The sequence below is a fragment of the Nesoenas mayeri genome (assembly GCF_963082525.1).
Source record: "Nesoenas mayeri genome assembly, chromosome: 6".
Taxonomy (NCBI): Eukaryota; Metazoa; Chordata; class Aves; order Columbiformes; family Columbidae; genus Nesoenas; species Nesoenas mayeri.
The window spans coordinates 26,155,188-26,182,448 of record NC_137545.1 but is presented as its reverse complement, the minus strand read 5'-3'; the positions used below and the strand labels follow the sequence as shown (position 1 = coordinate 26,182,448).

General features: G+C 34.6%; 1 protein-coding gene across 1 annotated transcript in view; it reads right to left on the bottom strand.

The window, feature by feature from the left end:
- The window catches only part of LOC308041962 (prolyl endopeptidase FAP-like), a gene marked incomplete at its 5' end in the record, with an annotated part of 36,200 nt that overhangs the window by 7,694 nt on the left and 1,245 nt on the right, over positions 1–27,261 (bottom strand). The window contains 20 exons of the mRNA XM_080346957.1: positions 1,378–1,432; positions 3,942–4,136; positions 4,691–4,760; positions 5,502–5,600; positions 7,252–7,299; positions 8,170–8,294; positions 8,630–8,683; positions 9,283–9,353; positions 9,442–9,546; positions 10,523–10,567; positions 14,016–14,151; positions 14,472–14,575; positions 15,640–15,794; positions 16,352–16,472; positions 17,912–17,984; positions 19,087–19,139; positions 19,333–19,407; positions 19,555–19,649; positions 21,501–21,596; positions 26,422–26,506. Coding sequence (XP_080203083.1) covers positions 1,378–1,432; positions 3,942–4,136; positions 4,691–4,760; positions 5,502–5,600; positions 7,252–7,299; positions 8,170–8,294; positions 8,630–8,683; positions 9,283–9,353; positions 9,442–9,546; positions 10,523–10,567; positions 14,016–14,151; positions 14,472–14,575; positions 15,640–15,794; positions 16,352–16,472; positions 17,912–17,984; positions 19,087–19,139; positions 19,333–19,407; positions 19,555–19,649; positions 21,501–21,596; positions 26,422–26,506 — 1,860 coding nt within the window. The remainder of the gene's footprint in view (positions 1–1,377; positions 1,433–3,941; positions 4,137–4,690; positions 4,761–5,501; positions 5,601–7,251; positions 7,300–8,169; positions 8,295–8,629; positions 8,684–9,282; positions 9,354–9,441; positions 9,547–10,522; positions 10,568–14,015; positions 14,152–14,471; positions 14,576–15,639; positions 15,795–16,351; positions 16,473–17,911; positions 17,985–19,086; positions 19,140–19,332; positions 19,408–19,554; positions 19,650–21,500; positions 21,597–26,421; positions 26,507–27,261) is intronic.

Genomic DNA, 27,261 nt, shown 5'->3' with positions numbered 1-27,261 from the left:
AAAACAAACAAACAAAACCCAGCAAAAAAAATTAAAAAACCCAAACAGTAACAGATCAGAAGAACGCTTCTGGCAAAGACAGACAGTTAAAGAGAATGAAATAAAAGGTCTTTCTGAATAGTGATCAGTGAAAAATGAATATGTACAAAGAGAAAAATATTGAAAAATGCTAATGAGTGGGTAACATATCAGTTTATTCTGTAAGCTTTTTTAGTTTGGGCAGCCTGTTACTGCTGAGTAGCTGATACTGATTTACTCAGACAAGGAATAAGGACAGGTCTGGTCTCCAACCCCCTTTAGCATTCCTTACACTACTATCCCTAATCCCTGAGAACCTCAGGTGTTGCCTATCAGCTTGTTCTCCTGCATAGCATAATTCTGTTATGCTGAAGCTGGGTAGGATGCAGGGCTTCAGTTCTGTCTATGCATTCTGGATCCAGCCACTCATGATGAACATGAGCAACTGAGCCAGATAACCTAAACATCTTTAAGATCTCTATAAAGGTGCTGTGTGGCATTTGTGCTGCCACTGAAGTTGGCTTCAGCTTCTCCATAACATCACTAATATGTCTGCATCTCATTTCTATGAATGATCCTACTTTGAAGCTGACAGTACAGGAAAAAGAACCCCAAGTATTGCAATAATTTATTTTTCTCCTGTTAGAATGCAGTGCTATCCTAAAATTTGTACTTGAGGTATGCTACTCTGTTTCTCAGTGCCTAAGGGTAGTGGAAACTGGCCATTTAATAATGAAGAATTGCAATGCATCTGGCTTTAAGAGGTACTGGGAGTGTTACAAAGCAAAGTACATTAAAAAATCAAAGATGAAAAACAGACTGGCTAATGATTTGGAATGACTTCTATACTGTCCAATTTTTCCACTTCTTGGTGCATCTGTCAATGTGGTACACCCTTCAGACCCACATGCATCCCTACTGACCATTTCAAAGTCAACCAAATATACAGTGATTCAGAATGATGCAAGGGTCATGTTTTCTAATGAGAGGTATTCATAGGACTTATCTCATTATTTTAATCTTGGATTAAAAAAGACAATACTTGAATTTTGACACCATGTCAGTAAGCTCCTAAGTAAAAAGTAAAGCAAATTAAAATGTCTCAATCTTGTTTAACTTCAAGTCCAAACAATGTAAGCTTTTCAAAATTCCCTTTTCAGCTGCCAAAGATCGCTTTCTGGGGGCTTGCATTGTAGCAATTGCATGTATGTAGGCACCAATGGGAACTATCCCCTTTGGCAATACCATCAAACACTGGTAGAAGAAACTTTATACAGATTTAGGACAGAATAAGGAAGAATTTAAAACATTATATTGCAAGATTACTTAAAGATAGATACAAAAATACTGACTACTCACCCAACCCCATATTGCTATTCGTTTCTCATCAATAAAACCCATTTCTATAAATTTCCTGTGGAAAAGAAAATAATGGAAACAAATGCATTATTAAAAAAATTGCCAATACTACAACAAATTAGCAAAAAATAATTTTTCTTTCACTTTTTTCCACACGTATGACCAATTTGAGCAAAACGACAATCAGCATAGCATGTCTTATTTCTACAAAGCATTAATTATTCAATTCATAGACATTTCAAAGGAAAAGGAAGAATTTGTCTTGAAAGAATAAAAATGCTGAAATTAATAATTTCTTCATAATGATCTTTGTTCCAGTGGGACACTGCTGAACTGGCTTCTTGGCAAAAAAGTTGTTGTTTTTTTTTTTCTTTTACCTAGAATCCACCTGGATATTTAGTTCAGGCTAGATTAAACATCATACATTATATTCATGCTGTTCACATGCACATATATACATGTATGTATGCATGCATATGTACAGCATACAGACACATGCAGAGAAAAAAGTTCAAAAAGTCTACTCCTACTAATAAGCAAATTTCATTTCCCATAGGCCTACATTCCCACAGGCTATTATTGTTTCATTATTTTAATGCTAAAGGTGCTGAATTACCATTAACATTCAGACCTTATCCTGCAAGATGGTCAAGATACTCATTTTACAACGAGCTGATAACTCTGATCAGTCAAGAGGCACATTATCAGCCTCTGAGATTAGGGATTCCCTGGAGCAATAAGCTTTCTTTTTCACATGCCTGAAAAGTGAAGAGTGCATACTGCTACTATAATAAAAATAATAAGGAGGAAAATATCTTCCCAATTCTCCAAGTTGGTAATAAGCTTGCAGTGAATGAAAGGTGTACCTTGCTTATGGACTCAGTAGTCAAACAGGTCAAAAAGAATCATAAATATTAGGTGTCCTACAAAAATACTGCATCAGAGTCTGAAGGCTGTATTTTCAGAGCTGTATTAGTAACAGCAAAGAAAAGGGGATGTAAGAGTGTCTGTTAAACAAACCAGGTTTCAGATACACCCTAGGACACGTATCAGCAGCTGCTAGCCTTATTTTACTAGGACAAGCACAAGGGACTGACAACACCCAAAATGGAGTATATTATCTGGGTGGGACAAAGTTAGAAAAGCCAAAAATTATTCAGTTTTGTCATATTTTGCCTTAATCCCTGGAGTTCCTTCTACCCTCCAATAACTTCCCACTAGAGTATAGGATCCTCTCTAAAAATCATGTATCTTAAATCGTGTGTTACATCAGGAAGATGGAATGCAATATATTTAAATGAATAAAAATTTAGTCTAGGTGCTGACAGAAAACTGGGAAGTGTGAAGTCTGAGGTAATTTCTCCACTGCCTGTCTCAGCAGATTTAGCAACTGCACAATCAGTTGAAGTTCCCTCTGTTTCTTATATCTCATGTCTGAGTGAGAAACATTCTCTCTTGTGATATTTTGAAGTATGGCATTGCCGCTAAAATTTCAAGGAAGAAAATAAAATAATAGATTAATAGAAAACCCTGACATGATATACAGCTATTCTGTTTCATTTATCCCTGAAAAGGATAATGGTGCGTTTATATAATTGAGTACAGAATGAATTACCACAAAGCAGGAAGAGGAAGGAACAGGTACCCTCCTCACACACACTTGTACATACCGACATTCTCAAACAAGTAGAGAAAGCTGTGGAAACCTGGACTGCTACATTCAGTTTCTAACTAAGCTTTCCAGAATCATGTCTATCTACCCTTGCACCTGGAAATCTATCCCTGCTCTGATGGGCTGAATTCCAGAACAAAGGCTAGACTAAATTCCTAATTCCTGCCTTGCACTCATCTCTGTGCAGTTCAAACTAACACTTCATTAAATGCCCATTTTAGCAGTGCTACTACATCTGTAAGCTTAACAGGCAGCCCTTCTTTAGAAAACCTCAGCTTTCACTCCCCCCAAAACTTCTACTTAGAACACTTCAAGTGTTTCAGTGCAAAGGAGAAACTCTTGGGGAACAACTACCAGAGGACCTCAAACACTTTCTGTTGTTCATAACTACCCTAAAAAAAGTGTGGAAGGCAAGTTTATGACTAGCTGACCTCCACAAGGCTTACGTCAGTTTTGCTACAAACTTCACATTTGACCTTTAGCTAATCACTGTTGTACATCACTGTGGATCTTTGGCTAATTGCTGTGATCACTGAGGTAGGTTTCCCCTACAGGGAAAATTTCAGAATAATGGATAAAACATTGGCTTACCTCTCACCACAGGCACTTATATCTCCTCAAGCTTAGGACCAAAGCCTCTGATGATACTCTCACAAAATGGAAGTGGTGAGGTCCAAATGTGGACTTAGACTATGAACTTAACATACCTAACATACCACACAAAACCTTACTGACATCAAGCACCTCAGTAATATTTCTACAAGTTGTCTTATTTCCTGGAGATGGCAGCTCTCCAGAAGAAAGGCTGAGAAGTATATTTAATATTTTTTTCACATTACTTCTTGTAGGTATGTACATACCTACAGGTTATACAGGGAGATATTCTACTTACTTCACTGCTGAGATTTGATCCTCAACTTCATAGACTCCTAGTCTTCGATATACTGCATGCAAAATCTTGTCCCCTTGATAAGCTGTCCCTCTGCCATCCACAAGAGCAACAATAATTCCCTCTTTGCTTGCAAGATAGGTTATCCAACTAATACTAAACGTTTCCTTTACATTCTGGCTGCAAGGTCCTCCGTACCTGAGGAGGAAAATTCAAACATTTTCATCTCATATTTATAAATTTATAAGTGATTCCTGGATATAGATACTTCTCACATTTTATCCCCAAATATTTTGCTATATAGCCGTGTTTCAGAGAGCTCAGTAGACAAACAGTTCAACTACAATTTTCATGTATTTGTGAGATTTCCCTATCTAAAATGCATTTTAATCCTTTAGGTTTTATGCCTAAGGCAAATTATTAGTTTTAGCTCAGACTAAGGGGTGCTGCATCAGGTACCTGTCCTAAGGGGAATCCTTGGAAAAACAGCCTACATGCTTTTATTCCTTTTCTTTCTCTGAGGAACTAATCCTTCCCATGCTAAGAATAACATTATAAACCTCATTGATTTCCATTGGGTTCAATTTGTTTTCCAGAAATATATTAAAAAACCCACCACAACAAACAAAACAAAACTAAGTGATTTTGCTTTTGCGTCATAAAATGTTGTAAATGTCCTAGGTTTTGTTAAATTATAAGAAGTATGTTTTCTGACAAAACAACAACATTCAAAGAAAGGAAATGTTACATACACCTGTATAAGCAGAGGGTACTTCTTGGATCTATCAAACTGTGGGGGTAGAAGCATTTTGTACCACAAAGCTAGAAAAGACATATTGAAATTATATTGTTAATGGTTAAAATGATTCCTCTGAGCATAATCCAGAGTTAGGTGTAATAGTACATAAAAATGAAACAGCAGAAACTACACAATGCGTGAACTGTGAACCACAGAACTGATGCAAGTAACTGTTTATATTGACCTGTTGAAGACGAACATTGAAGAAATAAAGTGCCTACTTTTATTTTGATTTAGCTATGCATAAAATTATTATTTCACCTAACTTCAGGTTTTCAGTTTTCCAGGTGCCTAAAAAAATACAACTAGGAACATAACTGTTTGTTAACATCATGAGAAATGAGTTTTGGAAATTTTGCACTGATTCACTACCATGGAATATTTTTGCAGAGTCACTAGTGAAAACAACAGTATATGCAAGTCAATATAATGTGTAATACATGAACAGCAGTTTACATTTCACATTTTATTACCACCATACTATAATGTTTTAACATGATCTTTAAACACTTTACTAATAGTATTAAAGATTATTTTTTAATTGCTTTGTGAAGCAGAGATGTATTTTAACTACTATTTTACTGAGGTACTCTGAGGCACAGACAAACTGGTAATTATCAAACAGGGCAGAACCAGGCCACTTCTTCCCAATGTGACAGGCTAACAAGTTTGTTCTACAGAAAGACGATACTTACTATAACAAAATGAAGGCAAAATATTAAAATGATAGGAATAAAAGTATAATGAAAATTTGTGGTTCTTACTTATACCATCCACTTCAAGTTTATTAATTTCTTCTTTTGGCAGCTTGATCTCTTGCAAAGCAGACTGCAATTCCCTATTGTCTTCCAATACTCTGAGTTCTAAGTAAAAGAAATGCCTGAATTATTAACTATTTTTTTGTAATCCCTCTTCATTAATTGAAATTCCTTTATTTTGCGCTATTAGAACAGAAAGAAAATCTGTGGCATTTTAGAAGCAGATGTTATGAAGAAACTCCTTTTTCCTGCAGAGCCTTCATCCCAGTTTTGTAATATGGTGGGAGCCAGAAATGCAAAATTCATTCCATCATGCAAAACACAGTCCTGTATCTGCTCTCTTGCTTACCATAGTAACACCATTTTAACCTCTGAGACACTTTGGCAGTGTGGTTAAGCATATAAATGTTTGGGAATATCTTGTTTCTGGACTAACATAGGAAATTCATTTTCTTAAGGGGTTGTGGCAAACCCTTGCTTAACCACTGTACAATATATTTCTACACTATGATACCAGATTTATTGTAAGTGTCCTTAGTAATATACTACTGCACACTTAGTGAACATCATTTTTTAAATCTAAAAAGTATTTAAAATTTTTGTTTTACTTGCTTTAGACCCAATTTACAATTATATAATTTTAAAATTGCTATTTAAAATTTAGTTAATTTCCAGCATAGACTGCAGGAATCTACTGGGTGTTACTAGTTTACTCCTGTTTATTTATTTGTTTTCCCATGAGTAGTGATGAAGAATATTGTACATAATGGAAACCTGTGACTTTTAGCTTCACTTTCAAAATGAAAGAAGCTTTTAAGACTGCAGAAGACTTTTTTTTTTCTTTTCTTTTTTTTTTTTTTTTAAATGGCAACTACTTCCTGTTTCTGGAAATGCTCAAAAAATACAAGAAATACTGAGGTTTTTTTACAGGACTGTGCTAATTTGCATGGCATTTCAGGACTGAGGGCTTTAAGTTGGAGAAGAATTTTTAGAGAAAAACAAGGGACAGAGAGAGAAAACTCACTGCAGAGTAATTAATATGTTCATGGTTAGCAAATTCCTGCTTGGCCTGGTTCCAAACAGTCTTCACTAACAGGCTACTTAAAGAATGAGGACTCTAAATGTTTCTTGCTGGAGTTCTCATTTTGTATCAATAATAAAACCTTGTCTGAAACAGTTATTTGAACTGATCATCTGAAAGAGCTTCTGCTCTTCCCTGACATCTCTACTGATGGCTGAAGAGCAAGTCACTGATGCAAATTCTAATTAGTACAGTACAATAACTCAAACTGCAAACTTGAAATAGCACGCTGTTGCCGTTTGTATAGAGTAGGTTTGCTTCATGAAAAACTCGGAAAGTCTTGTGTTCATCCAAATGTAAAAATGAGTAGTCTGGAAATCACAATAAGGTTTTCTACAAAGTTCGACTCAATATTTGATAGACAAACTGTAACCAATGTTCATTGCATCTATAGCATGTAAACAGGAAAAACATCAGAATGCTTTAAAAGTGCTGGACTCAGGAATGAAAAGAAAGGCATGAGTGTATTCATTAATTCATTCTACTAATTAACTAATTACTAATTCATTAATTCATTCTACTAATTAACAAATCTAGAAAGACACTAGGTATTTTCATAACAAAACAGATGAGAGGCTTCTTGATCACAATCCTATATATTCTATTAGATGTTCTGCATAGTGAAGATCAATGAGAAAAAAAATAGCTCAGAAATAGGCAGGATCTTTACAGTACCTCTATCACCACGGTTCTCAAAAAGAGTAGAAATAGGAATCCCAGGACCTGTCATAAGAATGATAAGAAGGTAGTTTATAGTTTGAAGCTGGAATTTTGTGGTGGTGCATATAACATTAACATTGGTAACTGACAAGTGTTACAAGAGCTCAAAGTTGATACACAAATCTGAATCTTCTCTGCTGTATAATCCACTAGTCCCTGCTGCACAAAATACACAATGTATGTACTTAGACTTGTACACATACAGGCATTGCTCAGTATCATAATCGAAGTAACTTTAAATCTCCTAACTCTTTGTCCCTAGAGGTGAAGTGACATCTGGCTAATACCCGAGATGTGATTACATAAGGTGAAAGCAGAATTAACAACATGAAACATTCTTCTGAGAACATGTCACATCATATTTATGAAGGTGAGTGGCTTTCATATGGTGATGACCTTACTGACTATTTTGTGCAAGAATGATTGAAAGGTGTTATTATTTGCTTCTCTGCTCAACGGAACTTCTAAAGAACTCTTTAGCTGATCAGTCAGCGCAGAATCAGAAGAGTAAATATGCAAAAGGAAAATCTTGGATATTTTTTTCTTTTTTAGATTGTGACTTCACTGCTCCTTGATTACGCCAATGGATGAAACCTCAGATCACCAAAATCACCTAAGTTATTTCAACAGAGCTAAGACTTGATTTAATGCTTCTGTGTTACAAGCGGTTTCAGTGCTAATCCATCTTGATGAACTGCAGTTTTCTTAGTTTCGTCATTAAAAACATTCTCAGGTAGTAAGTATCCAACACTGTGGCTAGCACAGGTTTTTATAATTTCAATTGGGACACATTTGGGATAATCAATACAATCTATGCCTCTGATAAATTTGAAAGAACAACTGATTATATGTCTACTCCCATGCTATACATACCATAACAGATCAAGGCATAATATTTAGAACGTTCACTGAACCTTGCTGTATAATACTGGCATCTCTCTTTCCTTAAATTGCAAGTAATGCATTGTTTTCTGATAGGTTTACTTCCAATAGTGATTCTAGGACAGAAATAAAGTAAAGCAGTATTATTTTGCTACAACTAACTTCACATGTGTCTGCCTCACATTCTAGAACACAGGCACTGTACTTCCAGAATGGTTCCATTTAAAAATAAATATTTCCCCTTTTTATCTTCCCCCCTCCCCACCCGACTATATTTAAAAGTTAGATGCTATTTCTCCTCAATTCTCAGGTATAAACTGAGGTCAAGATTTAGTTAAAATACCTTGTGAAACTACACTTTAAACATCTTGAAACTAAATGATTTTATTGACAAATCTAGATCTATCTTTTATCAACCTAGAATCATTAAGATAACGTTGATAACACTTACTTGTAAATATTCCTTCTTCCTGGATAGCCTTCAAATTCATTGCTTGAATAGAAACTGTAAATTCATGTATATGTTAATAAATAATCCATAAAGTGATGACCTATGAACGAGCATAAATATGAAAAGCTGTCTTGGAAGTTAACTTTTTTTGAGATTTCTGCATGTGATGGAAGAGTAAGTTAAGCTTGTATACCTTTGATCTTAATAAATCTTTGCTCAAACTCTGATTAGATGAGGACTAAATAATAAAAATAGGAGTTCTATCTTGATTTTATGAGCTAATCACTTCAGTTACGTAAGCTGCATCTATCTACAAGTAACCTGAATGAAGACCATAAAACCAGAGATGATTGAAGTAATTGCAAATTGTATGAGGGCTGATCACATGCTTAAATTTAAGTATTTCTAGATAAATCTAAGATGGCTGATTGAAAATAAATAGAAAATTGAGGACAATTTGAAAAGGATGTCTCATAAGTAAACCATGTTTGCAAACCTGTGCAGTGCCTTTAAATACAAATTTATTGTGGATGCATTCAGATAAAAAACAAATTATAACTAGTTATAACTTGATGAGTTAACAGTGTTCCAAGGACTAAGTGTTGCTTTTACTAACAACACTCAAAACCTGTTCTCTTGGTCATGATACTTACATTGCATCATTTGTTACTCTGAAAATGTATATTGCCTCCCATTCTCCACTTGTAATTTGAATTGCATTCTCCTGTGAAGCAAGACATATGTTACCAAATATTGTAGAATTATTTTGGGAATTTACAGTACATCAATGTAGAACACTTTGTTTGACTTACCACAGAGCCATTGATGTAATGAATATGCTTATAACCATTTCTGTCACTAAAAATTTTGTAGTATGAACTGCTGTCCGATGTAAAATATGGTGCAGAAACAAAGAACTGAAACAATGAAGAAAAATGGTAGGTGAAACGTGTGTCCAAGCTGTTTAGTAGATTATAGTGGACATACTAGAAGTAACAAGACTATTGAATCTGTTCATGTGGGACAAAGCACTTTGCACAAGTGTTCACCTGTGATACTCAGTCTCCCAGTCAGTGCACATTACAATTTCTAACCTGTCATGTTAGATTTCTTAAGCTGATAATAGAGATACCTCAAGTATCCCACAAATGCAAGCTGCTACTTATAAGTGGAATAATTTGTTTGTATATTATGAGTGACCTTTAGCTATTAAAAAATAGGTAGAGTTGACTTCTAAAAAACAAGATGCTGAATAAAGCTAATGTTCATGAATGGTGCTAGACTCATACAGCAATTTCCTTCAAGGTTTGTTTTTACTGTGAATTCCCAGAGATTGCTGTTATATCTCTTCCATGATAAAGGTTACTGGGTAGAGAAAACTTATTTTGCTCAGGAGTAACTGCAGAGAAGTATCAACTACTCTTGTAACTGGAGTGTCTTACCTTGAAGATTCCTTTCTAGCCGAAGCTGTGCACCACTTGGCACTAAAACTGTGTTCTGAATGGACAGATTTTATTCTTAAAATGCTATGGTATGGCCAAATCTTATCTCTTGCCCTAGTGACATCAAAGGAATTTTACATCTGTTCTTTGCCTCCAGGATGTTTTTAAGAATTACATTGCAGTATGATTCCCCTCCCTGCAGTATAATGCCTAATAAGTCAGTCTAAGATTTGCAAAAGGAGATAGAAAAAGGGTTTTTAAACTAAGAAAGCAGGTAGCCAGACACTATGCCTAACACAGAATTAAAAGTCTCAATCCTACAGTGCAACAGGTTTAAGTAGCAGTGTTGTATGACTCAGAATGGTGCTTCATGTTCCAAAATGCTGCTGTGAAGATGCAGAAAGCTGTAGCTTTTCATTAAATCAAAAGAGAGTACAGTAAGGAAACCTACTCCGCCTGCCCATCCTGTTTGACTCTCTTCTATGTGCTGTTGATTCTGAAAAACAAAATCAAATGTACACTCTTTTAAGAAGTTCAAGAATTAGTTTACAGAGGTTCAAAGTCTTCAAATAAAAAAATGTGTGGCTGTCTGTAAGAGAATTTTACAATACTTCAGGGTTGTCTGAGGAAAATCATGCTGTACTAATACCATTCAGTTAGTAAAAATTTTATTATTTAGCAGCTGTCACCAAAGCTAAATAAAATCTAAAGTAATTGTTTTAACCTTATGCAACATATTCACTGGAAGCAAGATCCAACAACTACTTAGTCTCATGAATTTTTCAGTTAAAAAAAAAAAAAAGTAAAAAAAATTGAGGAATAATAATATTAAAAATCTGTGTTAGATTCTTAGCTGGTTCATTTGACACATTTCCTTTCATTTCAAAGCTGTGATGTTGCTTTATTACAATGGATAATATGACAAGTAGCTATATCTTATAAATGTAAATCTTAAAAATACAAGCCAAATACTTTAACTAAGTAAAGTTCATATTAATAGAAACCAAGGGTCCCTATATTGGGTGCTCAGTGAGATATTAAAGGGTCTGATATTCATTCAACACTTACATATCACACATAACACATTTAGAAAGAATTAAGGATTGGCAGATATAATGTAGGCATTGAAAATCACCCAGATTGTCATAACCTAAGACTATAAATTTAGCAGGTCTTAAGTCCTGGTAACATTCTTAAAGCTGATTTAAAAAATTATTTATACTGAACAATTAATCAATATCTCCTGCAGCTGAAAGCGCTTTAACTTTTTTTTTTAATGTTTTACTTATAAAGTTTCTAGTGTATTTTCACTATGTTTCTAAGACTTTTTCATTGAAGAGCGTAATATCTTGCTTGTTGGATGGAGCAAGGGATTTAATTTTTAACAATTCTGCATTTAGTCAATATATTTCATTTTTTTTAATCTTGCAAGCTTTTCTTTATGCTGTTCATTTAATAGACTATTTCTTTACAGTCTGAAATAAATTCAACAAATGTTCTTTCTTAAGAAGATGGTTTGTATTTGTCATCCTCAATATAATCTCATTAACATTCAGAATCATGCTTTCTCCCTTTCAACTTAGTCCCTTAGAAGTGACTTGCCTGAGCGAAAGTTGCAGGTATTTGCCTATTAGAAGACTGTTTAGCACTGTGTGAGGGCTCTATCATGATATTAAATCAGAAGATGGATTTTATATCTTTTAAGATAAGAAAAATGGGATATATAATTTTATATCTTCATCACAAGTTTATTTTCCTTTCTTTAAATTAAGGCTCAGATCTTGATGATAAAGTACATTTAGGATATATTTAACTTCTCTCTTATGCGGAGTCCCATTGACTTATATGGGATTTTTCTGTGTATTAAAGTACTTATAGAACTTAATTAGAGAGCTAGCATCTTTATAGGAAATCCCAATTTCACAAATACATGCCCAGCTTTCACTCACGTGAATAGTTCCACTGAAGTCATATTGGTTTCTATGGTCTTTTTACATGAGCAAAACTTGAATACATGAACATTTTGGATGAATTAACACTTTAGGAACATCTTGTAGATTATATTTTGTTATTATTTTCAAGTAGATAAATCCTAGCACATTTATTGTACATTAGAGTCTCAGTTTAATCTGAAATCAACAAGAGAATGATTTTTGCCAATGGAAACATACAGAGATATACTTTCTAACTGCAAATAGAGCTAATGCAGCACTCCCATCTGTTCACACTCCTTCAATTGGCCATTTGTGCAAACTTTAATGTGATAAAAGCATTGTATCACTGTATAAATATAGAATTATAGAAACGTCAGTAGTGATTCCATAAATAAGGTTTCATGGAGAAATGCAATTAAGCAAGGATCATGAACAGAGTCCTGCAAGATGCTAATTGTTCTGGTCTGGTTCCAGCAGAGCAATTAAGCACATGCTTAATTTAAAACACATAAATAGACCTACAGAAATAAATAAAATTGCTTACATGCTTAAAGTTAAGCTTGTGTTAAAGTACTTTGGTGGATTGTGGTAGAAACCTAGAACCCTTGATTTTTTGATTTTTTTGATTTTTTTTTTTTTTGCATTAAAATATTTAGTCATTAAAATGCAGGTTACTTCGAGGTGAGATAGAGATTCAGTGTTAATGTACTTATAAAGTGGAACAATTACTTAAGAGACATATCAAATGCTGCAGTAAATATGTATTTTGTCCGAATAAATTCAAATATTTGTCTGTGGAAATGAACTTACATGATAAAGTTTTAAAAGAACAGAACCTTAAATTCCTTTTAATTTTGTGACACTTGTCATATCATAGAGGAGTAAGAATTATTTTCAGCTTGTAAAGGCTGTATTAATAAACTCTGAATTTACAATTTATCAGTTACACAGAACACTTACAAATATTCTTGCCTTTTCTTTCCTATTAGTTCAAGGTTTCAGCCTAATGCTATTTTTTATACATGTTCTGTACCATAGATAAGACATGCAAACAGCATCAATACTAAAAGACAGTAGATGAGACTTCTGTACTGGAGTCACTGAAATTCAGGTATCCTTTTCTTTAAGATCTATATGAATTTATCAGTGTCTACAGCCTTAGAGCTTTACAGGGCCTTTTAAGGAAAACATTTTTTTCAGAAAAGCTTCTGTACAGAAGATCTATAACTATCTACATATAGATATAGATAGCTAGGCCATCAAAGCTATCCTTCTGCTCAGCAGAGCACTGTTTCCCCTCCAAACTGTCTTACTGATAGAACGACATTTTAGAACAAAATATAGAGCTACTGTTGCAATTGGCCTGAAGTTTTCTTTTCAGATGTGAAAAGGGGATTGTGTTTCTGAAAACTTGCCTGCTTTCTCCAACTGTATGAGTCAATAAGACAGAAAATTTTCTCCCTCTTGAAAACCTGCATCTTTATCTAATTTAACATTAATCATAAAGGACATGATTCAGTCAGACTTAGTATGTAATTTAAATGTAGTATAATAAGATTTTAAAAAAAAATTTCATAAGATTTTATTTACAAATCAATAAAGATCCTATATGGTCCCAGGAAGCAGGAAGGAATTAAACAACAGTATTGAAAGCTGCTCAGTAACATTCTTCTTATTTTTGTTGCTTTCATTGCTATTTAGGCCTCCCTAAAAAAATATTTCGGTGATTTTATTTCTTGTTGGTGCGTTTAAATTTTTTCAGCCCTCTCCCAGCAATTAAAATATTGAAAAAGGTATAACTAGTAGATACAAGATGAATGTGATCAAACATTGGAAAATTCAATTATGGCAGGCACAAAATTGTTTTCTAAAGAATTCAGCGCAAGCCTAAATATATTTGTGCAAGTAAGTCAGAGCAAGCTGTGCATTACAAGTTGGTGTTAAAATAGGTATGCAGATTAGCCAATGTTAACTTCGGCAAGGTTAAATTTATATTTCCAACTTTATTACCTCTGGACAGTCCCAAGTATTTGAATTTTCTTTGAAGTCACAAATAGCTAAGACTGAAAAATTCTGGATTCTCCTTAGCCATTGCACACAGATCCGACTATCTGTTACCCAAGTAAGCCAAGTAAAATAGTGATCACTAAAAAATAAAAAAAAAAGAAGAGAGAGGTTATTAAAGAACAGCAATGTGGAAGCATTGCTACAGACTGTGCTCCCCATATTGCTCTGTGGGAGAAAATAGCATGCTTCATTGTCTTAGGGATGGTATTTTTGGTCTTTCGTAACAACATATCATATGGACGGACAGAATCAAAACACATTTCTGGTTAGCTTCTGATTCATCTAGGAGATGAATATGGCACTCTACTGTTAGAAACAGAAAACAACTCAGAGGTTCATGCACTGAAAACAGACAAAAACTTTTTTAAAGAAGAGTAGACATATTTGCAGGCACACTACCTGGATGCTATGACTGCAGGAACTGGCACCTCCTTAGGACCAAATGCTTCAATGTTAATAGTATCAACAATAAATACTTTAACAGTAGGATTTTTAGCGCCAGCCTTTGAAGGAAATGCATCAAGTTATTCAAACAGGCTCTGAAGATTTCAGATCATAGAAAATTACAATGCTTTTTGCAGAAAAGGAGATAAATTACAAAGGATGCATTCAGTTGGGTATAATAGGGCAAATTTGGTCATATAAGTATGCCACTTAGCTCTGCATTATTTAATATATAAATAAGAAAACCTTTTAAACAGTCCAATTTAGTGCATTTCTATACAGAAAACATGCTTGATGGGAACCAGCACTCTATTTGCAGTGTGGATCTTTGCAGCACACACTAGACTTACTTTGGCATAAAATTCTAGGAATATGTTCACATGATGGTAAATGGTCTTTGACATCCCAGCTGTGAAATAAACTGGTTTAGCTTAAACTGATTTCATGCTTGCTTATTCATTGCATACATTATTAGTTTTTTAATTCTCCTCCGTGTGTGGTCTAAACTATTTAGCTTTACTTTAGAATTGTAATCCAGCTGACAAGCAACTTCTTAAGACACATTAACATGATCACTTGCAATCATATGAACATGACAGGAGTCAGGAGAGCTTTCTAATACATGCTAAAGAAATGGCAATCCAAAACCTCCATGCCTTAGATCTGGAACTTGAAAGTAGTTAAAATCCAAAGCCCCTTGAGATCAAAAAGCACTATGAAGTGTGTAAATAAACTGAAGCTATCATAGCCTTTATTTTTCATAATAAAAAGGTCTCATAATTCATTTACTGTAATGAAAAATAACAACTGCATAGTTAACACATCACAATAAGCAAAGCAAACTGAAAAAAGCAAGGCTTGATCATGCAAGCATGCACTTTTCCACATACTTTTTACTTACAGGAGTAATTCCATTTATTTCATTTATATTATGACATATCTACAGTTTTGAATGTACCTATACCCTTTCAGAACTTGGCCTAAGTTTATTTTCTTGCTTTAATTTAGGCTACAATGGATTTAACCACTGTAATACAACTATTTTTTTTCAGCACAGTTACTTTTATCATTGTCATAACTGATTTCTCAACAGAAAGTAAGTGAAAAGAATGAGAATACATACCTTTGGGTATGGGATAATTATTTTTCTAGGATACTGGTCCTCACCAAAATATGAATATTGAATCACTGGTATGTCAGAATCATTAAATTGTACGTATGCTAAATATTTTCCACTTGGAGACCACCACAGTGCATATTTTGTCGCTAGCATCTCCTCTGAGGATAAGAAAATAATTCATAATAGTTTATCATTGTAATCTATGTATCTTCTAATCTATTTTAACACTTTACTATTAGTAACCTAGACATGTAAAGAGAGTTGTACTAAATAAATAAAACCAAATGTAGTGCAAAACATCTCAATTCTGAAAGGCCTTAAGAACTCTTGAAACAGGCACACAGATCTCATTTAACTCACTTGGGTTTTTCATATTTGCGTGTGCACTTTTTTTTTTTTTAATACACAAAAATGCTGAATTTCCACCCAGATAAAAACTTCCATTAAAACTTATTTTCCAACTGCTGCCTGTGCAGCAGCAGGAAGCCCAGTTTGTAAGGTTCTGATACAGTTTCAGTAGCAAAAAACTCAGGATTTTGGTTACACACTATGAATACAAACCACAGTCATTGTATGGCAAATAAAATACGGAAATGAAGTAACCCATAGGGTTACTTCATAATGTATCATCACAGGTATTTTAGAATGGATTGTGAGAACCAGGTAATCTAAACAAAGCATTTAACATGTTAGTTGCACTTCAAGATTTACTTACCTTCATAGACCCAATCAGGAATCCCATTAAATATTTCATTCTGTTTTCCATCACTAGTTATTTTAATTGGTGCCTCTCTTGGACTTTGCTTCAAATAAATATTATTCTGATACACATATACCTAAAGGCAAGAAAGTATTTCTTATGAATATAGGTACCACTAACAGAGGTTAGAGTAAGATCTTCTGCAGTCAATGCTCTTACATTATACCAAATAGAAAATATAATGAATAGAAAATAGAACATAAATGCTACACTAAAAGCCCTTGAAAATTCTGCAACAGTAGGTACCTCAGTAAATAAATTATACATTACAGGCCAAATTCTATGTTCAGTTATGTCAGAATAAATCCTGAACAACTCCTTTGATTTTCATAAACTTCAGAGGATTCTGTGTCTCGCTTTGGTGTGGAAAGTCATTAAGCAAAAAAAAAAAAAAAAAAAAAAAAAAAAGCTTTGAAACTCACTAAAATTGCTGTATTTTTTTTAAGAGACATTCTTTGTCTGAATGTGTTTTGTGAATTTTTCTTCTGGTTCCCCCAAAAGTAGGAGACAAAAACGAGTACAGAAAGACTAAAAAGAAAATTATGTAACTTTTCTAAGCCTGTTTAGGTGATGTGAGATGAGACAGAAAAAAAGTTATACTCTGTCTCGGCTTATTTGTTCCTTTCTAGTAAATTAGTTACCAGAAGAGAGTTCTTGCAAGAAATGCTTGCAGGCCTTCATTATCTCTAAATTTCAATCAAATGAATGGACATGTGGTTAAGAAACAAGCACCAAAACCATCACTTTCTGAGAAAATAATGCCTTTTGAACCTATAACCATTTGCTAGCAACATCAATGTAACATTTTAACTACTTCATGCTTTAAATTAAAAACAAAGCAACTCTCAGAATGAAATAGGAGCACTATTGTATAGAAACATCACACACTATTAGTACTAGGAAGGTTGGAAACCATCTTCATTGTGTTCTGTCTTCAGAATTCTTCGGAATTTGGAACCGAGAATAAAAAAAGTTTACAATATGCAATAGGTCTGTCATAATTACTGAGAAAAGCATACTTGGCTATCAAGTAGCTATTAAATAAAAAAAGAAAATAACATATTTTGTAATAAGACTCTGGCAGAAATCTCCTAGAGTAAAAATTTTAGAAAATATTTTAAATACTGCATCTCTAAATCTCCATAGTTAACTTATGTGTTATACAGTGTCAAAGAAAATCACATTGGTTTTCAGGCCTGGAAACTACATATAAATCTATATGCAATTTTGTTGGTCAGTTCATGATAAGCGACTGGCTAGTAAACTGAAACACACGTATTTATGTTTATGCACATAACACAATCTAGCTGAGAACATGGATTCTTCTATTGAGACACAGACAAGTTAAACTTTAACAAGTTAAAACTGTTTTCCTTGCCACTCTTGCTTACAACCAAGGCTAGTACAAACAGACCTGTCAAAAATCTGGCCAAACAAAATAACAACAAAGGACAAATAAATGTCTTCTAGCCACACAAAGCAAAATTATTCTAGCACTTGGTTATCTTTACTGACCAATTTGTGTCCAACGGGTGACCAGGATATATACTGAATTTTATGTGGAAGCTGATTTTCTGTTACAAAACCACTAAAAAAAGGAAAGAAGTTGAGATGGCTTTTTGAGCACAGTGCAAATGGATCATTAAACTCTAGATTAATCTAAAATTCATGAAGGGCTATTTTCTAACAGCTTTTTGTTTCTTGAGCAATGCAAAATTTAGCCAGGCAGTGAGACATGCAGCAATGTGATGGCGTGCACCAGTGCTGGCAAAGACTTGCCACTCGACCCGTTGAAAACATATTCAGTAGCCTAAGAAGACAGCCTTATCTCTTCCAAAATGCTGCACAAGCACCTACAGTCATCTACTTGATCTGAAATCTGCATTAGAGTCTCAGCAAATTATTGGGAAATGTGAATTCAGGATATAGCATGCTGAGGCAAGCAGGACAAGAGCATTAATACCATTTGTGAAGGATCATGAGCCACATGCAGTACCTCTCTACTCACATTAGCTTGCAGAAATCTTTTCCTGTCACCTTGAGCCAACAGCTTTCCAAGAATGGAGCAGCTCAGTGCACCTTCTGTTGCCCAAAACTAAGAAGCATTGGTCATGCTGCTACTTGGCATAAAAAGGTGACTGGGGAGGCAGATGGCCTCCTTCAGACTTGGGTGGAAAGAGAAGTGGTTTGAGGAAGATCTTGGTAAAGAGAGCAAATGCCATAGGAGAAGCTGCAAACTTTTGAACGACCCAAGATGGACTGTCACAAGATCACTGGAGGGCTAAAGGACATGTGAGAGTTTTAGGAAAGCCAAAGATTAGATCACACATTAAAAGGATGAATTAGACAATAGAAGGGCATGAAAGCTTAAGGTGTGAAACTGAAGTAGACTCAAGCAGCCAAGACAGGGTGGGAGAAAATTATGCAAAGAAGGAAAAAAGATGAGAATCTTGAGCAGTGAAAGTTTCATGAAATATGAACGAGCCCAGATACCTTGATGAGTAGATGAAAGAACTGTATGATTTTCTTAGAGGTAATTTTTTTCAAGCAAATAATTAACCTGACAGATTCAGGCAAAAGCAAAGCAGGGTGGTAGTCACATTACTATACAGTTTTTCAGTGGAAATGCTTGCAAGCACATCACTACAGAGTATTCACCAGAGCTCTCTGTAAGAAATATGAGGCCTTACCCGTATATCAGATCATAAATGTGGTATGATGCTGTATAAGAGTATCTCCACAGCTGCAAAAATTAAGCAAGAAAATAGTGTTATTAACTTGAAAAAACATAATATAATTAAAAATAATTAGCTGCCTTTTCATAGCCTATCCCTTTATCAAAAAAGTACCAAGAAACATTTATCCACAGTGAGCACAATCAACAAAATACTAAATGAAACCAAGCGTTTCATTGAGTAATAGATTAAAACAATTACCTTTGAATAATTGCTTTCCAAAGCTATGAAATATTTGTCTGATGACAACACATAATTTGAAGCATTAACTTGTTTCTGAAAGATTAAGAAGTAGATTAGATTATAGCAAAAAAACTTTATATACGGATTTAATGAGTCAGGTTTTAATCCACTCACTTTTAAACAGGTACTTGAACTGCAAATGCATTTTGTTGCCTTTTTATTAATTGAAAATATACGTACCATTGTGCTGTTAGTCATGATGGTAGTTGGGTAGTTCATTTCAACATTGTAAAGAATAATATCATCTTCTGCAGACTGATGAAGATATTCATTATCTTTATAAACAAGACAAAAAGGCTGTCACCTTGCACAGAAGATACTATAGAACAGAAATATTTATCAAAATATTCACACTCCTGTCCGTGAATAGATTTTGAGCAAATGTATTTTGGCATCCGCATTAAGAATGTTTTTCTTCTAATGATGCCAAGGTACAGACTTACCAACAAACTGTCTTCAGGGTTCTGGAGTATGTTCTCAAAATTACACACTGCACATAGAATCAGCTACTTAACTGTATAATTAAATGCCAGTAATGTCTGATCAAGAATACCAGGGATAGATCTGATCTTTGCTTATAATTTCACCAGAACATTCTCATTTGCACAGATTCGGCAGGTAACAGTAGAACCATGTAATTGACCTTACATAAATGATACCACCCTTTCTCACATAGGTCCCACGAAGTGAAGGTCAGTGGCCTTCAATGAGAGTGGAATTTAACCCTACGCGTGCTCAAGATCTGAGCAATAGTTTGGTAAATAATGAAGATCAGAATTTTAGTTTCACGTCATTATTTTTACTGCTATAAACAGAGAGAAACAATTACATACTTGGTGTAGGTAAAGAGAGAGAGACTTCAACAGTTTAAAAGCAGCCTGAAAAATTGTATAAGGTGTTAATTTTTAGGAAATTAGCTCACTGGTGGATCTTTTGAGCACAATTCTACGATAAGTGTAACAGCATTTGTGGTGATCTCAAGCCTTCTAAGGAAGAGATATTAAATTTTAACGCCTGCTTCAGAAGGAAAGGAGGTATTCAGAATGCTGTAGGCATGGCTATCTATGGAATCTATGGCATGACTTTTGCATGAGTTTTGTGACTGTTAAGAGGAAAGATAACTCTTAAGTGAGTAGGATATAAAGGGGGAAGGACAATGCTGGGTTTAGGTGATATGCTGCCTACATACTTCAGAGAGAATTCTAACAAATGGTGACCTAAGTTTTAAATCATACAAGTGATGCCAACATACTTCAAATTGTTAATTGTAAAACCTGAACTGCTGCTGGCAATATCCTGGAACACTTCAGTTCAGTTCTAAATTTGTGGGTTGAAACTAACTTGGTAAGACTCCATGTGAACGGTACTATGTTTCTTGTCCCTAGTCAGAGAACATTAATTGCCTGAGGCAGCACATAACGGGAGTGGAAATAGTGCGTGTACTCAAACGCAATCCACTCCAGCTCAAGCCTTCTGGTGCTGCTGCGATTCAATGATAACAAGGCTCGTACTTCAGCCAGCCACAGACACATATTATCAGCAGCAATTAACTTCATGTCTTTATCTTCTACTTTAAGGAACTTGCTTAGAAACCCAGCCTTATTTTCCATGCAATGCATTGGAACTCAGGAATTTCAGCAGTGTCAGCATTTCCTTAAACAAGATAAGAACAGTTGGACTCATTGCAGAGCTAGGTACTACTGAAAACAAAGAAAGGAACCTGTAAGACAGGCGATCTCAATTGTTACAAATGGTCCATGAAAAAGTTCTGTGACAAACACAAACTAGCAGATTGCTTAAAAAATTACTGACACATTGACATATTTCTTTCACTTGCTGCAATGAATATGACAGTAAAATAAATAAAACACTGAAGGCCTCTATAAAATTATAGTTTATACTTGACTCAAACATGTCTGTTGAAATATAAAATACCTGGAACTTCTAGAATGACTGACAAAAGTATAAATTTCAACTGTAAATTTTGACTAGCAGATTGTTTAATTTCATAGTTATCATTCATTCACAGTAGAGCTAGAAGAAAAATACGTTTCTGAGTCGTGTAAACTAGTCTGAAAATACGTATTAGAAAGGCCTATGTATGTTTGAGAAAAAGTTTTACTTACCTGACACCCAATATGGAAAAAATGTTTTATATTGGAAGTTTCCATTCAGATAATCCTCCAATGTAAGAGCTCTGGGACCATCATCTGTGCTGACAACTAAGAATAAGACAGAAAGTTTCTGTTAATGCAATGCACTACTCATAGATTTCCTTTTTTTCAAGGACAGCATGATCCTGGAGTTATGCACACAGTAGGTATAGCGGAAAGGAAACCTCTCTGTTACTGATCTGATGGTCTGATAAGGTGCTTCAGCCTCTGAAGGATGCACTTTTAGGAATAAAAAATTAGAAAATAGACTATTTTACCCAGTCATTTATTCACTCAAACATATTTACTTGTAGAATCTATGAGTGCAAGAAAAGCATTTTCCAAATATTTTTAAAGCAAGGGTTTAATGAACTTGTGTGGCATGTAGAGACAACTATTTTAATAAGAACTATTTTAATAAGAATAATAGTAGAGAGTCCAACAACAGGATGTGCATACAAAACTCCTTCAGACAAATCTCATAAATGCCTCATCAAACGGTGTTAGAAGGTGGATATAAGGCTTTCTAAATAATCATCATCCACATATATTTCCTAGTAGCCACATGAAAGGAATAGATGAAGTTATGTTGGTAAAAATAATGCTGAAAAGTAATGAATGAGTGAATGTAAACTTCCACTTTTTACTTAATGCTGCAAAAGAAAATTGGTAATGATTCTGGAGAGACAACAGGTACTTTGATATTTGATTTCTAAGTAGATCAGATACTTGAACAGAAATAATACACAAAATTGTGGCTGGTTTTGTGGCTCTTCTCTTACTATTTCTCCCCAAAGTGAAACATCTTAAGCTAGGGCAGAACTTAAAAGAAAATTTAAGGACAATCAGCTGGATGAGGAGAGGGTAATGCTGAAAAGGCTGCCTTGCTAAGTGCATGGAAATTAAAAATTCCATTATAAAAATGTAATAATAATAAAAAACAAACAAACAAACAAAAAAAAGAAGAATTTCAGATGACAGCCAGACAGTCAAGATGACTCATTGCCCTCAGGTTTCCTATCATGCTCCATCACTTCTTCATTACGGTCCCTCTCTGTTAAGATCACACTGACTTCCTGAGAAATGTTTCTTCATAGTCTCTTGTACGGTACTTTCTAATGATAAAATATGTTTTCTTCTGCTAAGTGAGTATTACTTACTGTAGAATACACATGTCCGGTTGACTGTTGACACTAGCCTTGTTTGCACTAATGCAGAAGAAAGCTGTCATGAGAAATAAAACTGAATGCCAATCCATAGGCAAAAGCCTATCAGTATAAACTCTGAGCTAGCAGTATGTTCAGAAAATATTAGTATCCAAGAAGTTCAATAGGAAGTTAATTCCTCTTGCTAGCACCATGACTGTGAATTAGACATCCTTGATACATTAACGATAAGCATAGAAGATGGCAAACTCTTAAAAAAATGCATAGAAAATAGTTCCAAAGAACACTCCACTTCTGTTTATATTGTGATGATTACTTATCACTAGCTTTCAGTTTAAATTATTTAAGTAAACATGCCTACTATCAAAAGAAGTCCACGGTTCAGATCTATGTCCATGGTTGTGTGTATGGGAAGCCTAAATTTGCAGTCCTGTTTGATACCTTAATCTGGTAAAATTTCCTGGTTCCTTCTCTCAGTTTAAGATGATTTTTCACTAAAAAGACAAGTAATAAATGCCTCACAAATGCCTCATCTCTGGTCTGATTTTCACAGCTCTAATTTAAACCTTTACTCCGTTAGCCATCTCACCCTTGCATACTTAATATACTGTGATCATTTCTTGTGACTGGTAATGATCTTAAATGTGTCCACTCCTATCTGAATTTCTACCAGTGGACTGCAAAAAATCTAAACATAACTATTTCTTACTTGATTACTTATAATTTTGAATGCTTGTTTCTAGGCAACAGAAAATATATTTAAATGTTTTAATTAAAAGCAGCATATTTAATTGTTTTCCATAATTGTTGCTGATTCTTTCTTCTGTAACTAAAGACTGGTTCAATAATAGTATTCGAGATGTCTGCTCACAGAACAGACCCTACCATGAAAATTACATGTCTGCAGCACTATTTAGATGTTGATTTGGATGGCTGTTGGTAGGCTTGGTAAGTTTTTTTGTTGTGTTTTATTTCTCTGTGAAATAAAAAAGATTTAAAAAGATGCCCAGGGACAAAAACGAAGCAAATAGCAGAGCCAGCCACAGAAATGAAAGCTTACCAAGTTCTAGCTTTGCTCTTTTCCCTTTACCATCCCACTGTCTTAGTTTTAATCCTTTGTGGTCCACTTGCATTCATTTACAGGGCGCAGTTATTCATTAAAAATAGCAGAAGATTAATTTGGAGCCTAAGCAATACTTTCAGTTAATTTTAACTCTGCTTGTGGTTCCACTGTTGCTTTCAACTGCAGGCACATGTTTTCTTTCTTGTCATGCTGCAGAAGAGCAGGACTAGGTACACCAGTGTACAAGTGAAAAAAACCTTTCTGAACTTTTTAGAGTTGGGCTATTATAGCTGAGTTATCATAGTAAGGTAATCTCAGAGCATATTCCTAACTCAAAGAAATATGAAAAACCCCAATCATTTCTTAGGCATAGAAGTCACTCACTATATTGAGATTGCCTGCCCTGCTCTTCTCAGCCCACAGAAATTGTGTAATAACTGCAACTAAGTATTTCTCCTTTATCCTCTCCAAACATAAAAATATTTTCCAGTATAACTTTTGAAAATTTTTCACATTTTTATACTCTTCCATGTGTAAAATAAAACCAGTTATCATATTTTGAGAAGTTTGAAGAACATGAAATTACTAGAAACTTAGCAGACGAAACCGGAACTAAGTATTTCTTCCAGTTCATTCAGAATTACAGAAGACCTTTCTATTTGCTGATTCCTTAAGCAGAAATTTAGTCTGTCTATGTCTATACATTTTTCATATGTAATTAATTGTCTTTCTAGATTGCCACAACCTTCTATTTAAGTAGCAGTAAAGGTAGGATACACAAAGAACATTGCATCTCTGTAGCTATTTCCTGCCTGTCTTCAACTTGCAAAATTTAGACCTGCAAAATTTATTTATATTTTTTTCTTTTACAACTGATCAGTAGACCATTAAGAACTCAAAAAGGTTTAGGCATTTAAGACGATAACTGCAGCACTTGCAGTTCCACCTGAGAATAAGACGCCATAATCAGAATTGTTCAACATAATTGTGTGCTCAAAATAATTGTGTGTTCCACAATTATCTAAAATGCTACTTCAAAAGCATTCTGTAAAGTAAGATAAATTCTTTATCATTCTACTGGATGTAAATGTCATGTCTGATATGACTGGTTACCAAGCATTATTCCAAGAAAACATAGAGATGTGAAAAGTGTTCTTTGTAATGTCTCAGTTACTGAAGAGGCTCAGGCTAACACCAGTGAGCTGGTATATGATAACTTCAGAAGGGAAAAATAGATTCACTTCCTTCTACAGTACCTTCCAGGATTTTTACCAACTTTTTTTGGGCTGCCAAACCAGTCCTTGGTCTCCAGGCTCTTGTTTCCTCAATGACTCTTTTGTTTCCTCAGTGCTCTTTTTTATTTAAATCCCATAAAAATATTTTGCCCTGTCTTAACAGGCAGACTTGTTATGTGTAAGTCTGACTCGATATCATACATATATCTAGTAATGACAGCTCAGGTTTGACCATGTTTAAACTAGCCAGAAAATCTGGCACCCCATCATTGACAGTGAAAGTCAAACCTAACTCTCTGAGGTGCTTTCTCTTCCCAGCATTGCCCCTCCCACCTTGATACAATCTATCCTCACATTCACATGCTGCATAACAGAATCAACCCCAGCTGCTTCAGAAACCTCTAACCCCTCTCCCAATGAAACAGCCCATGATAATCATATTTCACAGAAATATTTGGTAGGAAAGAGATTTCACCTTTCACAAAACACCCATATTAACTACAAGACTTAACTTTCACATGACTTAAGCAGATAGCTGATTTTATAACATTTAGTTTTAAATGCAAAACTGATTTCTTCATCTCAGTCACCTTGCCAACACATGAAAAAAGAATAATAGAATCCCTTTAACTAGATACTGTTACTGCTTTTTGTAACTATTTTAATTATTTCAGAGGCATTTGATTAATCTGCTGTAGTGTACTTAAAGTGCCCTACCACACCTCTCATAGGAAAAAAATTACCACCAAATCAGTGCCACTCATGCTCTAAATTTTAAACCACACTCAATTCAAACTTTACCAGAGGACTCAGCAGACCACACTGTGTTTATTTACCTAGAGCTGGCATAATAATACTAGAGCAAACTAGGTATCCCTATTTTATACAATGCTGAGTTTACTTTCACATGCAATCTCAAATATGTTCACAAACAATTCCTTATACCCTACCTGTAAGAAAATGTTTAACTTGTAATTGGGTAGAGAACTTCTGTAATTATTACACAACCTTTTAAAAGAAAATACAAGCTCACCAAGCTAAAGGGCATTACTAAGTGTTTGTGAGACTCTCCCAAACTCTAACCCACTACCCCCCCCCCCCCCCCCCATATGCATAATATGAGGAGATCTGAGAATTATTTTTGCAGTCCTGTCTAAGAACATTATATATCATACATAATAAAGTTAATTCAGGTGCTTTTCACTTCAAGGAGTTCCTTGTTTCAACATCTGCTGGCATTTCAGTTGGATCTTTAGGATATTTTAGCTGTACATTTCTGTAAAGTACATTTCTGTAAAGTAATATAGATAAAGCCATAACAATTCTGACAGGACAATCCTAAAGATTATTTCACAAACTTTTAGGACTTTAGAAGCCATAGTGACTAAAGATATTATGTTTTACACTTCACTAGATTATAAATGCCTTACCTCTTGACGGAAGCAGTATAACACACATAAGTAATAAGGAAAGCAAAAGGCATATAACGACGCCAAATATTATTTTTAGCCGGGTCTGCAAAACAGAAACAAACAAGAACCACATTTCTAATATTATCTGAAAACACACTTCTATGGCTTCTAAATAATTAAATCCTCCCACTCTCTCTAACTGCTGTCCAAGCAACAAATGTTCCTGTGGTACATTTGAAAAGACTTCCCTTTCCTTTTTCTTTAAAACAAATACCTTCAGATCAGTGCCCAGCCTTGTGCAATAGCAGACAGTTTAAAACAACAGATGTAAATTTTACCAAAAGCTGAATTCAGCAGCATACAGACCTTCATTTTCCTGCTGTATTCTAAAAGAATGTAAATTCTCTTCTGGGTGTTGGTCAGTGGAAGAGGAGTTTGAAAAGGCAGTGTCTGTTCTCACAGTTGGAGACCAAACCTCTGGCAGCTTTTTTTTTTTTTTTTTCCCCCTACATACTTTTGAAAACTGTGCCAAATTTCAGTGTTTTTCCATAAAATTAGAAACAGGCTTTTAGGGAAGTTCTTCAACAAGAAGTGGGCAGTGGGTGCCTATAGGGGTGTTGATGAAATACTTCGCATGGATGTGAGCTGTAACCAACATCTGCTTACACTAACTTAAGGGTTTTATGACTCAACAGTTACTTGATATGTACTGTTTTTCACTGAAAAGTATCTACTGTGTATTTTGGCAATCCTCACATTCTCGGGACATAGTCGTGACCTTTTTTCTACTTTCTACAGAAAAAAGAAAATCCAATAGCTTTATAGTTTATATATAATTCATGCATGTTTACATTCTAA